The sequence below is a fragment of the Poecilia mexicana genome, unplaced genomic scaffold (genome assembly GCF_051168715.1).
Source record: "Poecilia mexicana isolate PSO_F unplaced genomic scaffold, ASM5116871v1 scaffold_13, whole genome shotgun sequence".
In the NCBI taxonomy this organism is placed as follows: domain Eukaryota; kingdom Metazoa; phylum Chordata; class Actinopteri; order Cyprinodontiformes; family Poeciliidae; genus Poecilia; species Poecilia mexicana.
The window spans coordinates 23,069,535-23,087,637 of NW_028263382.1; the positions used below are offsets into that span (position 1 = coordinate 23,069,535).

Consider the following 18,103-nt stretch of genomic DNA (forward strand, 5'->3'; position numbering starts at 1 on the left):
TCAATTTAGGTTGTCTCAGCCGTGTTCTGAGCTCAGCAGATGGCATGATGCAGCTTGAGTAAGATATGTTTATAGCTTTAATTTAAATTGATGTTTTCGTTCTGTTTACTAGCGAGGAGCAACACAGCAACATAGAAGCAAAGTAATTGCAAATGCAATAGCAACAAGGAAAAGTGTGGCAAATAAAAAAAAACAAATAGAATCATGCAAAGATAATTAGAATGCATTGCACAACATGCACTGTGCATTCTCTAGATTGTATGCTCAACCTTGGTTACATATTAAAGTTGCGAAAAGTTGCAAGTTACAACAAAAATGTAAAAGCAGATTATTTTAAGTTAAGTATTATGAGTCGTTTTGTCTTACTTTCTTGCAAAGCACATTTACCTTTTCATACCCTGAATATTGGGCAAAACCTCCACATGTTTAAATATTTTTCAGTAATTATGTAGGATGTGGGCCAGTCTCACGCATGCATGTATGCGGATCTAAACCATTCCACTTCAGTTTGCTTGGATGTTTAGGGTCATTGTCCAGCTGGAAGGAAAACCTCTGCCCTGGTTTCAAGTCGTTTGCATGCTCTCACGAGTTTTCTTCCTGAATTGCTCTGAATTTAACTCATTCTGTATCCGTATCAGTTTTAATCAGCTTCCCTGCTACTCCTGAGAAAAGGATCCCTGCAGCCCACCACCATGCTTCATATCAGGGATGATGTGTTCAGGGTGACACAGAAAATTGCATGTGGGACAAAATGTTCAGATTTTCTCGGCTGATTGCTGTGTTTCCTTTGCTGCTAATTGCAAACTTTAAAAATGACTTTGAATAACGGCGTTCTTGTTGACATGTACGGTCCAGATTCGTGGAGATAGGTTCTCTCACTTGAGATGTGGATCTCTGCAGCTCCTCCAGAGCTGGGCCTCTTTACTCTTTTTTCTGATTCCTGCTCTCTTTGTCCAGCCTGTTAGTTTTGGTGGTTAGGAGGTCTGGATGTGTTTGGTATTGTGTCAAATTTTCAGATTTTAAAAGTGCTCTGAAAGCTGTTTGAAGTTTAGGGAAATTGATCTGTAGCTTACTCTGCTTTAAAGGTCACCAGATCTTTATCTCTAACCCTGATGTTGTTCTTTTGCTAATGTTCTCTAACAAATCTCTCACTCTGTTGCATTTGTACAAAGGTTAACATGGTTGCACAGGATTCCATGCAACTTATCAGAGTAAAAGGTGCTGGATATAAATACAAGTCAGATTTCTGAAATTTTATCTATGGAAATTTTTTAAAAACTTTTAACTATTTCCTTCTTTTTGAAAAACATAAACTGTTGGGCGTCTATGACCTAAAATCCCAACAAACAATCCTAGATAGAAGATTGCATTAACAACATAATAAAATAGGAAACAGTTCAAGGTTTTAAATAATAATAACATGCAATGGCAAGATCTGTGTGAAAGTGTAAACCAGTCTTAATGAACCTCAGGAAAGTTATAGAACTGCAACACCATATAGTACAAGAACTGTCTTCAAAAATGTAGACAAGGTTTGCGTTTTTCCCAAACAAAGTTGCTTAAGAAGGTCATTTCATTAGCTTTCTGAAACAAATGTGCCTTCCATTTTCTCTGGAACCATCATTCAATGAAGTTTCCACATACATGATTTATCTGCCCACAAAGTAACATGCAAAGGTTGTTTTCAAATCTCTGTCAAAGGTCACAGGTCATGGTCATGCGTGCATACAACTCACAGGCTAATATTGCACTTCGTAAAACACAACGATTTCTAAATGCAACACAGAAAATCTCAGACAAATTCAATCACGGTGCCCTAGCCAACGTTCCAAAGTCTTTATAGTGGCAAGTTTTTTTCTCACAGCCTTTCTTTCATTCCATCAGCTGCCCAAACTCTGAGAGGGTGGTGGCGTGTTTGTTGCACAACACATCGTCTCACAGGGAATTTAAAGTGGAAGTTGCAACAGGGTACTTTTGTGAACTTCTGCTTAACAGTGTTTCTTGCACAATCTCTAGAACATTTTGCTCACAAAACACAGATCAATCAAGGCTGGAAATGACAGCAGCTGACTTGCCTCCTGGGAAACGGCATGTTGTGTAATTCCATTGCTTTCCCTCTTTCATGTTTGCAGTATTTAAGTTTTAGGACATTTGTAAATATTGAAAGGGATGGATGTATTTCACTGCTGCAGTTTACATTTCTGGTAAATCAGCTTTATGTACACAGCTTAGAAATGTCTTCAGTTTCCTGAGTAATTTTAGTGAAAATGAGGAGGAAAAAGAACAGTTTCTGGTGTCAGCCACATGAGTGGAGGGGTGGTTACTGCTATTGTTTTTAGTTGCTTTTCTTGGCAAGCACAATTAGTGTTGCACAACTACTAAATCTGAATAAAAAGGTCAGCAAATAAACATGTTTTGCAATTTACGTATAAGGTTAGTTTCCTGGTGAGAGCCAGTGAAATCCGAATGCGAGTATCTCATATAACTTGAAAATCTTGCAAATTTTTGTAGATCTTGAGAAAGTAAATTATGATAGCAATAAAAGGTTTTGAAATGTCTTATGGAAAGATTAAAATATATATATTTCAACTGGCAAATCTGTCCAGATCATCATATCCCAAACTGCCATGAAATAATCCTTATAAAAAATGAATTTTGACAAACAAAAAAAGATTTCTTGAAATGAAAATATTCTGACTTTTCTTGGAAACAGTTTGGCCTATGTAGTTTTAACTATAAAATCCCATGTTTATTGCGAACATTCGAACATGGCAGCCAAAACCTTCTAAAGGGATCTGTCCCTTTAGAAGGTTTTGCTATTTTCATACTGATGTGTTTATGGCTGACACCTAATGGAACTGATCCAAAAATAATTCGCTTATGTTTTCCTTCAGTTTGTTTATATTTATAATATTTTTTTGGTTTATATATTTTATGTAGTTGTGATGTGCAGAAAACCCAAAAATGTAAAAGTCCATAAAAAGTCAACAACATTTTTTTTATTTAATTAGGAATTTATTGTTTGCTTTTCAGGCAATTAAAAATATAATATTTTCTTTTTCTGTTTTTTTTTCTCTCACATTGCTATTTCACAGAGTTGGAAATATCTCTCCATAAATAAAAGTACAAAATACATAGTTTCTTTTTTTTTTTAAACATGAATAAATATAATAAATACATTAGTTTAAGTTAACAACAAGAGCCAACCAATAACCAAATGGAATACTGTGGTGTTCCCTGAACCAGGCTGTCAAACAAACAGGGGGGAAAAAAACAACAACAAAAAAAAAGAAAACTATAGATGGTGTGCAATTAACAAAAGAGCAAATAAAACAGAACGTTTTACAGAATCAAACACCATGAGAGCATGTCAGGATACAAATATTCAGTTCTGAACTTAACAATCTATTAGCATACTTTGATCCTTCAGCATTCTGCAATATTTACTTGCACCCCAAGTCTGGAAAAAATAAACTCAAACATTCCTGCATGCATTCTTGTACAGTCACTCGCTTTCCATACACACTGAGCAGAATTACAAATGAAGCTTTGGTTGAATGCTACTGGGACATTTTCCCCATTTGAATTAGCTGTAAAGTGCATACAATAGACACGTCAGGTGTCGCTGATTAAGGCTACTGAATCAAACATACTGCTTGTGGCACAGAGGATGGAAAAGTCTTTAAGGCACAGGCATCATTGATTATCACTAAAAGAGAAGCCATTTTTCTTTAATCACCACTGATTTGTAGTGATCCAAAGTATGTGCTGGTAAGGTCAAGACCTGCAGAGGAGGTAATTTTCTTGGAAGACCACATACAAAGGTCTAAAAGGCTAAGCCATATTTCTGAGTATAAAAATAAAGTCTGATAACATTTGAGTTCTAAAATCATCTTAGCATGTGTAGTTTCTAAAAGATAAGTTACATTTCTACAAGTGTTATTAAGTTGTCTTGTTCTGAAGAGTTTCAAAAATAGTCAGGAAACAGAAAGGCTACGTAAGTGTCACAGTTCTTTCTCTTTGGATTGTGTTGTCTGATTTGTATTTTTAGTCAGACAGGGACAGACGCTCAAACACGGTCAGCCTCTTGGTGGCCGACCCGTCGAAAATCGGAGATTCAGACCCGCTGGAGCTGCTGCTGCTGTAGCTGTCCTCCAAGGAGTCCTCGGAGGAGAAACGCTGCAGTCCAGCGGGCCTGGTGAAGCCCCCGGTGCTGCCGATACCAGGAAACAGCAAGCCGCCTTCCTGGTCCACTGTGCTGGGGAAGGCTCTGGATTTATTGTTGGAAAAGTTATTTCCGTGGTTGCACACGCAGCGTGTAGGCTTTGGCTCCAGGATGAGAGGAATGTCTCCGGTGCTGGTGCGGGTCTGGTGGCTGCCAAACTGGAATGCTGATGTCTCCCTCTGCACAGAGTCTCCAAACACGGGGGAGAGGAGATCTGCAGGAGGAGGGGAAACTGAAGGAGCACGGGTGAATCCCAGGTTGGGATCATTGAAGAGTGAAGAGAACGACGGAGGAGAGGAACTGCGGGATGGACCCATGAACCCGGCAAAGCTGACACTCTGGCGCAGCTGGTGGCGTGGGTTGTGGCTGCCAGATGCAGAGGGATTTTGCTGCTGCTGGAATTTGGCAGATGGTAAAGGACCACCGCTGATTTTCTCCTCGTGGATGAAGTGGCAGCGCGAGCCATACGGACAGTACCCAAAGTTGTAGAAGGTTCTGCAGGGCTCGGTTTTATACTTCGGGTGGCGGAACATTCCTCTAAGTTCGGCTTCACCATGAGCAAACTGACACTTGCTACCGTACTTGCAAGTGCCGCTCTCCTGGTAGCCACGACACAACTCAGTCTTGTAACGGTTAGAGGAAAGCATTGGCGGTACCTGGGCTGGGAGGTTGGACGAGGGAGGAAACCCTGGTGGGGGGGCCACCGTAGTAGCAGGGCTTGGGGGGAAAGGCTCCAGGCCTTTCAGGTGTCCGATTGAAGGGAGCAGGGAGCTGCTGGGCTCGGTCAGGCTCATGGAGCGGTCAGGCCGGAAGGAAAGCTGTTTTTTGTCGGAGACCGGCGCCTGACTCCAGATGTTCGATGACCAGATAGAGCTGCCATTGTCATCATCGTTAACATGCTCCGAGCTCGAGCTAAGGCATGAAGAAGCAGGTTGGGAGGAGGGAGAGAAGAATGAGGCCGATCGGTTCAGTCGGTTTTGCCCTGGGTTCTTAAGCTGTACGAAGAGCGGGTCTTCATTCAGGGCCAAGTTTAGAAAGTTCTGTAACAGATGATTTAAACAGTTACCACAAAGCATACAGACCATCTGTGAGGCAATACAAAATGTCTCAAATGAGTAAAAAAAAACAAAAAAACAAAAAAACAAAAAAAAACACATACTTTTTGAACTTCATAAAGTTTACCAAAAAATAAATAAAGAAAGAAAAAACCCCCACAAAAGTTGTGTTTTTACTCACTTTTGCCAAAATGTCGTCAAGCATATCGGACATGCTGTATCCCTTTGACTAGACCAACAAGACTGAGCTCTGATCCTTGGTTGAGTGATAAATGCCTGCGTGTAGACTTGTGTTAACCCTGCCTTTCTTAGCTCCTATATTAAGGGAAACGCTCTGCTCCTCCCCTCCTTTGGGAGGGGTTTCCACAGGCCATGTTCCCGGATGATCCTCTTTCTGACAACCCTTTCTCCTCCCCCTCCAGAAAAACAGAAAGAAAAAAAAAAAACCGAGAGAGAAAAAGACAGAGGAGAGCTGAGTATTTTTAGCCAGCTGTGTGAAATGTTTCAGTTTCGAAGGCATGTGAAGCCGAAGTGGCTTATTTACATAGCTCTCGAAGATACTCTACTTTAGGGCAAATGCGCTTATGCTCTCATGCACAAAGTTCCTGAAGGAAGATACATCCCTCCCAATTCTGTGAGACATTTAGAAATCTGAAGAATTCAAGCTTCAAGATAATGTCAAAATAATTGAGATTTCTGAACATAATGTTATATGTTTACAGTGTTTGACCTCGTTGGAGTGACTAATACTACACTGTCGGGAAGTGTGATAAACGATCAAACAATGTATAGTTTCTGAGAGTTTTTTTTTGTCTCATAGAGAGCAGAATGTATTACTGTACATTTGAGTTTACCAGAACAAACCCCCCCCCACTCCGCCCTATGTCTTCTGGTTTCAGAGATGATTACATCAGAGCTGCAAATTAAAGTACATGTTGGTCAAAGGGAGAAACCTTTGGTTGAAAACAAGATATGAGCAAATAGAAAAATATCAGCAAAGACCAAAAAAAAAGAGAGAAAAATCTAATTAGAGAATTCTTGAACACTGATGGCTAACGTTATTTGCATTTTAAACTAATTGGTGCTGTTGTAAGATTATTTTTATTACTAGGTTTGTTACATAAAGTAAATGATTTCTAAAACTTGGTTTTAGAATCTAGTTAAATACAACACAAAACAACATATTAATAACATTTTCTCCAGCCTTCTTGAGAAACTGATAAAAATCATTTTCTTGTCATAAGAAATATTCAGTGGTTTACATGGAAAATGTCTCGCTCTGGAGCTCATGTACCAGAGAGTGGAAACGTGTCAGTCTTTGTGTTTATATGTGACAAAACAGATAATGTATTCACCATAAACAATATGCTTTCAGATGCTTTTTAAATGTAATTCTGTACATAAAAAATTACACAAACTGTCCACAAAGTACTTGTACAGTTTTACTCTGCTTTGCGCGGGAAAGCTAAAAATGTTTTGTACACCCTTATTTTTATTTTATTTTTTACTCTCTGAATAATTCTGTTTCTCATAGGAAATGAGAGAGAGAGAGATCTCTCTCAAAAGATAAGACAATTTAAAAGGTGAATCAGGATTTTTAGAAAAAAGTTTTTTTTGTCTATGCTTTATAAAGAATGTTATTTCATTTCATATACTTCTCAATTATCAATGGAAAAAAAAATCTTTATCTGCCTCCACTGACCCGTCTTATTCAAGACTCTGGCTGGTTCACTCCAGATAATTAATTTGATTTCCAGTCAGAAGAAACAAGTTGGTAAAATTATTATGCTACTTCAAATCGAACTCTAACAAGAAGGTGAATAATTTTAGGCTGTGCTCTACATTTATTTGACGTTTGACGTAAAATGTCATTATGCAACTGTAATAAATACGCATTTATTGTCAGTTCTTTTTGAAGTCTTCCAAAGTTATTTATCGGGTAATCCTTAAATAAAATGCAGACAGTTTTGCCTTGGGTTCTGCTACAATACTGGAGTCATCAAGCACACAACTACAGCTGTGACCCTGAAATCTAAACAGATTACATACAATACCTTTAAATGCAGCTGTCAGTTTCCTTCAATTTTACTAAGTTCATATCAGATAATTAAAACTGTTTTTTTTCTCTCTCTTCGCTGCTGCTGCTCTTGCATGTGTCACCCACTTACATGAGTCACCCTGAATCCTGGCAATGACGGCGCGAAGCAATGTTGTGTAAGTGTATAAGTCATTTTAATAATGGTAAATTGGTAATGACGTGCAACAATGCAGCCAGATTAATAAACGTGTCTTATTAGTGCAACCAGTTTTTACTTTACTTTTTAGCACCTATCCGTGTTGTAATTAAAGACGCCGTCAAAGTGACCTCCAGTTTGAGAAGAAGTGAGGAATTATGGGATAGGATTTTAGCCAACAGCTACTTAAATAGAGAACCAAAAGAAACTATTTTACTATAACTGGAAAAAAAATAACCTGGGAGCAAAGTTATTTTTATTCAATATAATATTATATAATAATATTTGTATGATGTCCTGTTTACATTTTCTGAACCAAAAAAAAAAAAACCATTATGTCTATCTTGACTGCATATTGTTTTTTTACGGTTAAATTTTTTTGTAATAATGATGTGGAGGTAGTCAAGTTTCTATTTTTGACAGATTAAACAGATTTTTAGTATGTCAGTAAACAAGTAGTGTATGTTTAAATAAAAAAAGAAGTAGTAGTTTTGCTAGGAAGACTCACCATGTACTTTCTTAAATATATCATCAGAGAACTTTGCATAATTTTATATTGTCGTTGTTTAACAAGGATAAACTATGTAGCTAGCTTTATGTCTAACCACACATTTTTATAATACACCTGGATGCTAACACAACCTTGTATGAAGCAAAAACAACAAGAAAGCTAAAGAGGAAACCAAGATGATTGTACTATTTAACGTATCCCTGTGCTAACGATTCAGATCAAGTCAAAGCCGTAACAACCATCTTCAAAATATTTATAGCAGTACTTATAGTATCACTAATCAAACTATCAGTCTTAGTCAGTGACAGTTCATGTTTTAAATGTGCTCCTTAATGGGGTGTGATGACAAAGTGAGTTGTGAATTTAGCACCAAAGTATGTACTGAACCCTGATTTTCTGCATCGTTGAACTCCCAGGGGTTAATCGCAGCTCTTTGTTCAAACGCAACTATTTTTTTGTTATGTCTTAATTTGTTTCAAACGGATCAACAGTTTATGAGCTAGTAATTAAATAATAAAAAAAAAAAAAGATAAATAAAACGACCTCACATGCTCTTTACCTTAACATGATGATGCACTGACATCATGGCTGGGACTGGGCTCGCTTCTCATGTTCAGCTAATAATATCTTCGGCTAGATATAAATAACGTTGTTTATTATAAGCTTGACGGATTATATGAGCCTGTCAACAGTGTGTGGAAAAATCTGACCCCTTCTTTAGAAACATCCCCCCCCTCACCAGGCCAGGAAATTGGCAGGGATACTTGGGAAGCAAAATTACATTCATATGTGTGTATGTGTGTTTACATGTTGGTGTGGTTACTTTGATCTGCTCGGTTTTGCTACGTCTTTTGGTGCAGTTGCAGGGAGTAGCTCTAAAATAGGGAGTGGCACTCACAGAGCCTACGCGTATTAATGTAAGCTTCAGAGTCTTCTTGGTGACGGTGACTTGCAAGTTGCTCAGTGTGAGGCTTTTCTTTCCTTGGTGACTAAGTGGGCTCTCAATTTCCACGTTTTCCACAGGGCTTTTTCTTGGATGACATCTCAGTTTCTACACAGCAAAGTCTTGAAACAGGTCAGGGCATGATGACAGGCGTGAGCTGGTCCGTAAAAAAGTGTAATTGGAGAAATGACATACAATGCAATCCCGGTACTTTTCTGTGATTTTTTTTTTTTTTTAATTTTAAGGTCTATTATTATTCTCAACCAAAAGCTTAATATTCATCTAGATCCAGCACTAAATGATGTGCACTTTAAAATGTGAAAGTATTTTTTTTTCCTTTTACTTTCTTTTCCACTGTTGATTGACTAAAACAAAAATAATAAATGTACATATCTATTTACCCTCAAACATAAACGAATAAGAAGAAATACTAGCATCTGACGTCTAGACGTTCTAATTGGGTTTCAAAATGTACCCAATTTTCATGGACGTTTATCAGTGTACTCTGACTGTGGACATTGATAAAACAAGATGGTTGGATCATTAACCAAGAGGCCTTTGTTCAGCCTTGTTGATCACGTAGTACCTGCTGTTACACAGAATCGACTCAAGTGCCTAAAAATCTGTGGTTAAAAATATACCAGACACGTTCAACACTATTTGAACTTATCTCTGGTTAGATCATCCCAACTGCTTACAAAGCAAGGTCCAGGCTGCCAGCCCAGATTACATATCCTCTTATTTAAACTTCGGCCTAGGTCTAACCTCTTTTCACTTCTGGTAAGTGGTGCAACACATTTTACATTTACCAGCAGCAGCTGATATATTATACAGAAAGCTTTGATGCCATCTCCCACATCTTATTACTGCCATATGTTCCCAGACCCAGCAATGGGAAGTGGAAAAAGGTTAAAAGGTAGCTACTTCTGCTTAAATGCTTGGGGGGGGGAAATAAAAAATCTTGCAGTCCTATGCATGACAGATTGATCAGATTGATCTATGTGAATGTGTGTTATTATGAAAACAATAAATCAAACTGCATATATATTGCACATCCAAATAGATGTACAAGTTATGGTACAGTAAGACTAAGGATCTAATCCTAGCAAATTAATTTCAAATTATTCTACACGGCCTAGACAATCACAGCAGGCTAGTTACTTTCCTTTTGTGTTGAACATATGATGTGATGACTTTGGAATGTATTCTGTTTTAAGTTTAATAACTTATAGCATTCATGTCTAATGATTTATGTCATCTTTAAAATGTGGAAAGAATATTTCCTGGTTAAATAAAAATAAAGGAAACTTAGCTCCAGAACATGCATAATATTCAACAATTACCTCATTTTACTGCTAATTGCCCTGAATGTTGGCAGTTAGCAGTAAAATGGTGTTATGATTGCAATGAAAGAGTAAAGAACAACGTTTTGCCTAAGCATTAAGCTTTATCTTCTACCTACTTCTTGGTTGAATGAAAACAAAATCTAAATCTGCTGGAGTCATAGATAATTTTAACTGTCAGCATCTCACATAAATAACATGCCATTTATGACAAATATAAAGTTAAACTCCAAACTACTTTGCCATATTTCCATCCGGAGACTTCTCTACAAGCCCTTAAGTGCCCCTATATGAGGGGAACTCTGGGAAACTTTTTAGGACTCTGACTCATTACTGAGTTCAAACTGCGAAGTCATCATCACATGACAGGCAGGTTTAGTCAACATTGAAGAAGACAAGAAGAAGACAGCCCTGGAGGTTTCCTTTCTTGCCAAAACAAAATTTATGCTGCTGATAATTTTACTGAGCTACAGTTCAAACATTTTTTTTTGTACTTATGCTATCATGTATTTACAATCCACATCAAGTTAAGTAGTTTTTAGACTCACTGACAGTGTCAAAGTTGACCTTTCAGGTTTCTTTTGGTTTTTCATCTCCTTCAAAACTCTCACCTAAAGACCTCGATAAATACAGTTTGGCCAGACTGTGTCTACACTAACTAATACTCGGCAAATATTTAACCATACCCTACATAGCATTGCTATGGTGACGTGCCAAACACTGAGCCACTAAATGAGCACAGGTTAAACAGTCGCCTAGCAACCGCTGTGCAGCAGGTTTGTCAAGCTAATAAAGATGTCAGAAATATGATTAGCCTGAGCTGCTAATACCTTTGATCTCACCAAATGATTCAAGACAGAAACTCAGGGAAGACTGAGTATTCCTACTGCAGAATAGGGAAAGTGAGTCAATGCTTTAAGTGAGAGGCCTGTGTTGACATTAGGAGTGGGGGAAAGTACCCTCCTCTCCAGACTTCTGGCACACTGATATGAGACGCGGCCGATACGGAGGCTTTTCTGTGTGGGGTCATTAACAGGTGGGCTGCTTTTGGACCAGTTGTCAGGGTATGAGCTGCATGCTCAAAAATATGCAGACTGCTGCAGTGTAATCATATTGGTTCATCTTCATTTAAGAAGAACTTCAGTTTCTCATGTGTTGAAGGCAAATTTACATTTTCACAAAATCTATAAATAGATGTGTTTTCATTTCCGGACAAGAATTTAATGGATTCCTAGAACTTATGTTAAGAAGCTTCAACAAAATTAATTAAATGCAATTCTCCTCTTTAACAATGCAGAACTGAAGCTGTACGTAGCTTCGACACACTTCAATATTGAGTATTGAATATTGAAGTGTGCACTTCAGTATTCAATAAATTAAAATATGCATCCCATTGAGAGTCATGAAATTAATTGCACATGTTAGAATAATCTTTAAGTCTGTATTAAAGTTACTTTTCATTAAGCCCATATTTATGCATAAGAATGCATGAATATATTGATCTGATGGAATGTTCTATATATTCTATATTAATGTCATGTTTTTTCATTAAACACATAAAAATAAATAAATACATACATACATCAGCCTGTATGTGTTTCACTTGGTGAATTGAGTCATTGAAATGAATAAACTTTTCAAAAATAATTCTAACTTACTGAATATGACTAACTTTTCCATGTTATCCTTTTGGATTATTGTTATCTAATTTCGTTATAAGTGAATAAGTTATTCTTGAATTGGACTGAATGTGTTTGTGCTTTCTTGAATGGAAATACATTTTAACCAAATCTATTCTGAACTCTGGTTTTGTGGCATCGAGTGCAGCTGCGGCACATCGCTTGTTTCTCAACAGGCAGATGTCTGATTACTAATGACTGGTGACTAATTTTAATCTCTCAGTCTCAGTGGATTACTCGGTTATTTCCTGCTCATATGTTATAGTAGCATTTAATGAGTGGGTTGTTTTTCTAGAACTCGATCACGTCATGCTCACATTTATTTAGTGATCCAGTTGAAATACTCTTTCCAATCAATACTTTCAGGAACTGCACTGTAATAGTGGTTTTACCTTTTGACTGGAAACATGCAGACAAAAACAGGTTACAAGTTTATCACAACTTTCAGCTGTCACTTACAGTCAAAATCAGATGTTTTCTTAGTCTGTAAATGAACAATTGTCTTACTGTAGTTTTTCTTATTTTTCTTATAATCAGACGAAATATGTTACACTGAAGGTAATTTTGGGTTGGGTTTTTTTCACATTATTTTTTCAGTGTCAAAGGCTTTCCCTAATATTTGGAATAATTTACTTTAGTTTGCTGAACTTTTGCCCAAAAGACAAAGTATTGACATCAATTCTTTGTGCCCAAACATTGACTTTTTGGCTGATTTATTGAGTTGCTGCTTCAATAACGTGACATTATATATTTTTTTATTCATGATGTCATGCGTTTCATGAACCCTATTCAACCTGCAGCATTAGATTCATACAGCATAACAGTGTCACACTGGTACTTCAAAGTTTAATTGGTCTTATAGGCGAAAACCCGAAGGAAAAAAAATGACAGAAATAAACAAATTACTGCCACTGTAGAAATGTAGAGGATGGAAGGGGCATATAAAAGATAAGTCGGCAAACATTTTGAAATGTAAACGTCACAAATTTCTTTTAAAAACATTTCTGAAGAATAATAATACAGGAATAATGCAGTTCTTCAATAGTGACCCATTGAAAATGTCAGATCTTTCCATAAACAAGAGAAAGGTTATTTAGGTCACTCAGCATGTGACTGAGATTAGCGTGTGGCCCGACTGGTTAAACTTGTTTCTTTAGCTTTTCCTTACAAGGCGTCATGGTGACAACAACTCTACAGCAAAATGTAGCGTAGTGCAGTGACATACAAAATTATTTGCTAACAATACATCAGTCTTTTAATGTACCAGCATAAGCGGACACAGTGCTGCAGAAGGTACTAATCCCCTTACAGTTTTCTGTTCTGTTGCTTTTATTGCCACTAAATGACTTGAATCAATCACCTTTTCATTTGGGAAAATTAATTTTCAAATGATGATTTCTATTTTTAGGGAAACAACACTGTGCTAACCAGCATGACCGTATGGGAGAAAGTAATTACTCTATTGTTGCATCATGCTTAACCCAAATATAAAAAACACCAGGCCTGTTGGATCAAGTCGTGACTTTAATGGAGCCATCACTCGACAAGATGAAGTACGCTAAACATGACTAGATAAGCAACACACGACTCTCGGACTGATGAAAATTCAGGAACAGATAAGCAAGATCAGTCACATCTATGAGCCTGTATGGAGGTTACAGTCACTGGGACCTCAGTGAACCACAGTCAGAGCTTTTATCCACAGAAAACATGGAGCAGCGGTGAACCTTGCCTGGAGACGTCAGACTACCAAAATTATTCCAAGAACATATTAACGCCTTTCCCAGGAAATCACAAAAGAGCGAAGAACAAAATGTAAAGCGCTGCTGGCCTCTCAGTGTACATGATTTACCAGTGAAAAAGGGACTGGACACAAATCACATATGCAGAAGAAATCCAAGGTTCAAATCACTGCTGCCCAAAAAACACACAAAAAGCCCATGTTGCACTTAGTAAAAGCATCTTTATGACCCCTGAACTCTTTGAAAAAATGCTGGCGTTGGTTTAATGGAGGGCCATTTGTAGTAGTGAAACTAGTTGAACACCTGACTTAGTGTCATATTCCCAAAACACAAGACAGATTGCATTCCTAAATGAATAAGAAAAAAATAATAATTACCCCAAAATATTTGACTTCCTTTTTTCAATAAAATGAACTGGGAGACCACAGATCTGAGCAACAGACAGTGAGGTCCACAAGCATCTGCTTTCACTGTAACCATGAAAAAACAAACAAACGAAATCCGTCATCTTATGCATTTTTTAAATTTCAACAAAAAAATATGGAATGGTTTTAAAACAATTTTATGTAAACTGATATAAAGTTTTGACAAGACAGAGATTATAAAGGTGGTAGTTCAACAATATGCTAAAACCTTAAAACTAAAAAAAAATAAAATAAAATCTATAGCATTTTGTCAAATGTATTTTGCAAGCTCAAAGACATTTTTGCCATGCTTCCTGTATCAGCTGCGAAGAGTGGTTGTGGAGGAATTTCTTCTGTGAGCAAAAAAAGCAGTAATTACATTACTGAAACAGCTGCGACTGTAATCTTGGTTGATACCACACACAATTAATGCTGAGGTTTTCCAGTGTGTAACTCAAGAGTTGTTTATCTGACTCCTTTCTCTGGCAGTGAGAAGTGGTGGTTTTCCATAAAGGAGCAAAACCCATAATTTGCGCACATGTTCCTCTGTTCTGAAAGCATAAAGTCGCAACTAAATTAACCATTTCTGATCTGTGCTCCATATAAATGTTCACAAATTAATTATTTGCTTGCTCTCAAGAACAATCAGACACAAAATAAAAAATAAAAATAAATAATGGATCCTTCACTTGAATGAAACCCAGAGTAGTGCGATGGAAAGTAATTGTTTTCATAACGTGTCTATTGTACAGTAGGGGATGTTAGTTTTTAAAAATACTAAAATAAAAAGACGAAAATAATCGGGTTGTGTGAATGAATGCACATTTGGCAACAGAACGCAAGCCAAAGAAAAACACAGTCAAGCACTTTTTGCAGGAGAAAATTATATGAGTTGTGTTACAATGCATGCAGTTGTCAGGCAACAAGGTATATTTAGAGTGTTTGAAAGCATCCGGTAATAGCTCTGGGTAAAACGTAATCTTATGTTTCATATTCTGTGACTGGTGTCCTGAATTAAAAAAAAAAAGAAAGAAAAAAAATCGGAGGGGATTTCCCATTTGGTAAAGAGTTCAATTTGACATTTTCAATGACCAGGGCAAACTCGTGGTTCAGGTTTTGTTTTATTTCGGAAGAGAAATTAAGAACAATAAAAAATACTTTGAAACTGTGAGTTTCAAATCTCCGTGCTTCAAAGTAATTTCCAACGCAGTGCCTGGAAAAGTTATTCGTAGCGGTGCAATGTTTTGTTTTGTTTCAACCACAAACGTAATTGCATTTTTAAAAAAAATGTTTTTATGTGACAGAGTAACAAGACAGCAGTTGTGAAGTGGAAGAAAAACGACACATGATTATAAGATACTGTTTTTACAAATAAAACAGAAAGTTGTGGAAAGTTTGGAGCAGGTTTACGCTTACAAAGCAATATCCTAAAATGACACAAAGACCTAAATATAGTATATTTGAGAATCTGTCGTGAGATCTGACGAGGGATTTTCACAGACGTTATCTGTCCACTTGTCCTGTGTTTGACCTAATTTGCAAAGAAGGGAGGCCAATAATTTCAGACTCAAGATGTGCTTAGTTAGCAGAGTCGTACCTCCAAAACTGTAATTGTATCAAGAAGTGGTTCTGCAAGTAACTGAATCGGAGATGCTAAATACATATGCTCCCCGTAATTTTCCTGGGATTCCAAAGTGAAAACATGTGAAAAGGTTGAAGGTGTATGTGTAGGGAATTATGTGTCCCTGAAGTGCTAGCTCGCTCACGTGGACCGTCGTAAAACAAACGAACAGTCGGAACATTTTTGTCTAGAGAATATGCCTTTAAAACTCACCCATCCTGGTAAAACATTGAAAACGGGCAGAGTGCGTGCTTTGTCAGTAAGCAGTCGACCCAGCCCCCTTTTTGTGAATCAGCTGGGTGCTCGTCTGCGGTTCAAGGTCACTGCTGTGGGATTTTAGGGTGTTGTGTGTGTTTGCTGCTATATTACTCTGTGGCAGTGACTAAGAAGTCACAGTGTCCACTGAGCACGTCATTTTGCTCCAAAAGCCTGACAGATGTTTCTCGCTGTCATTTTTCAGGCTGTGCTTTCTTTCTTTTTTTTTTTTTCCTGTCTCAGCGGAAACGGCATTGGAGATTTCCAGATCGGGAATCATTGACTTGCAGCTTCTTCGTGTAAAGTGTCAGAGTTGAGCTCTCATGTAGCCAGATTTATAAAATAAATAAATAAATAAATAAATATGGAGGAACTTATTTGACGGGAATGGAATAGACAAGTCGGAGAAAGCTGAGAATACTTTTTCTTCTTCTCATTGTATCTTTATGTAATTGCTTACAGTAAATATGTCAACAGACTAAATTCTAAGAAAACGTCTCCTTCTCGAAACCTCTCTCCTTCTTATATTTCCCTTTTTGTCCTTTTCCGGAGTAGAGTAACGCTCTTCCTTCTCACACGGAAATCGGGACAGGGTGTAGAAAGCCAGAAGAATGAGGGTGGGAGGGAATGACGGGAAGCCACAGTAGGAAAATGAAACAAAATGTTCTCAACTGCAGGCTGGAGTGGCTGCCAGGAAATGAGCTCGGAGTAGTGGCGAAACTTACCCCGAAAGTCAGTAAAAAACATTCCTAAAAACATAAATAACACCGTAGTTGTGCACTCAGACCCGCCACATTTGTCACATTCTGGATGTTGCAAACTTTAACGGAACTACACCAACAATGCGAGCTATAAAAAGAAAAAGAGAAGAGAAGAACAGCAGCCGTGGAAGAGATAGGAACAACACAAAGCCAGCAGAAACAAAAGAATGTTTTCACGTCCCCCCCCTCCCCGACTACCAGATTTTTGGTGATCTTTTCAAACTTGATATTTATTCAAGACACACATTTTGAAGCTGCACAAACAATGAATCAGTTAGTATACTTGCCTGTAATTGCATTTGAAAATATGTGATCAATACACACAGAAAGGCAACAGAAAAGTATTTTCCCCTTAATTAAAAAAAAAACAAAAAACTGATCAACTCAAATTTCTATGTAGAATTTAACTTAACCAGTATTGGAAACATCTGATGTTTCCATCAAACACATATGACAGCGACTACATAACTATTTTACATAGTTGCTGTTGTTAAAATCAGAGGAGCAATACTAAAAAATACTACATATTACAGTTATTATTGCCGTTGTCTGTACTGTAATTTTGATTTTGCGACACAGACTAAAAAGATTTAAACATTTTTTATTTATTTATTTTTTAATAATAGCACCATGTTAACTAGATAATTAGTCAGGTTACCTGCAGTTAGCTGCTCAATTGAAAAAAAAAAAAAAAAAAAAAGTTTGATCCTCATTTAGTTTTCACATCCAAAATGTCTATAATTTATACAGCTGAAAATATATTCTAGCAAGCAAATGTTCTTCTTCCTGGGACTAATGAGAAGTGAAACACTGTCATTTCAGAGTAACAAGAGGGGAATGGGCAGCATTTGTTTAGCTGTGTGCTCTATGCAGCTGCAAGACACTTTTGTCACGCTGACACATCGTCTGACATCTCATTCTGAAAACCGATAGGAAAATTCATCTGGTCGATCCAACTTTAAGTATAACTCTGTGTTCCTTTCTGACATCATTAGTGAATGTCTTTTCAGAAAATGCTTTGTCATTTGTAAGTGCAGACAAAAACACAGGCATTGTACACACTGTATCTGTCAGGTTCACGTAATTTGCAACTGCAGGACTAAATGTGCAGCTTTTGTCTGAAACATTAACCCAAAAGGCTGTGGAGATGAAATCTCACTGGAATGAAGCCACGGCACCTTTGAGAAGCAAGATTATGCTTTTGGAGATCATCCAAAAGCATGATTGTAACTTTTTACAATTTTTTTTTTTTTTTTTATGTTTTTCTTTGCAAGAAAACTTGAAAAGTGCAACCCTTTCAGGTCATTGTCGTAAGTAAGACTGGTGTTGT

General features: G+C 37.3%; 1 protein-coding gene and 1 long non-coding RNA gene across 2 annotated transcripts in view; both read right to left on the minus strand.

Moving 5' to 3' along the window:
• Nucleotides 1-18,103, minus strand: part of LOC148155824 (uncharacterized) — a 426,895-nt gene that overhangs the window by 120,013 nt on the left and 288,779 nt on the right. The gene's annotated exons all lie outside the window — the stretch shown is intronic.
• Nucleotides 2,994-5,594, minus strand: LOC106922774 (mRNA decay activator protein ZFP36). The gene is made up of 2 exons (XM_014995474.2): nt 5,462-5,594; nt 2,994-5,265 (listed from the first exon to the last, which is right to left on the minus strand). Exons 1-2 carry the CDS (start codon nt 5,492-5,494, stop codon nt 4,048-4,050), a joined length of 1,251 nt encoding a protein of 416 aa, XP_014850960.1. The 5' UTR covers nt 5,495-5,594; the 3' UTR covers nt 2,994-4,047.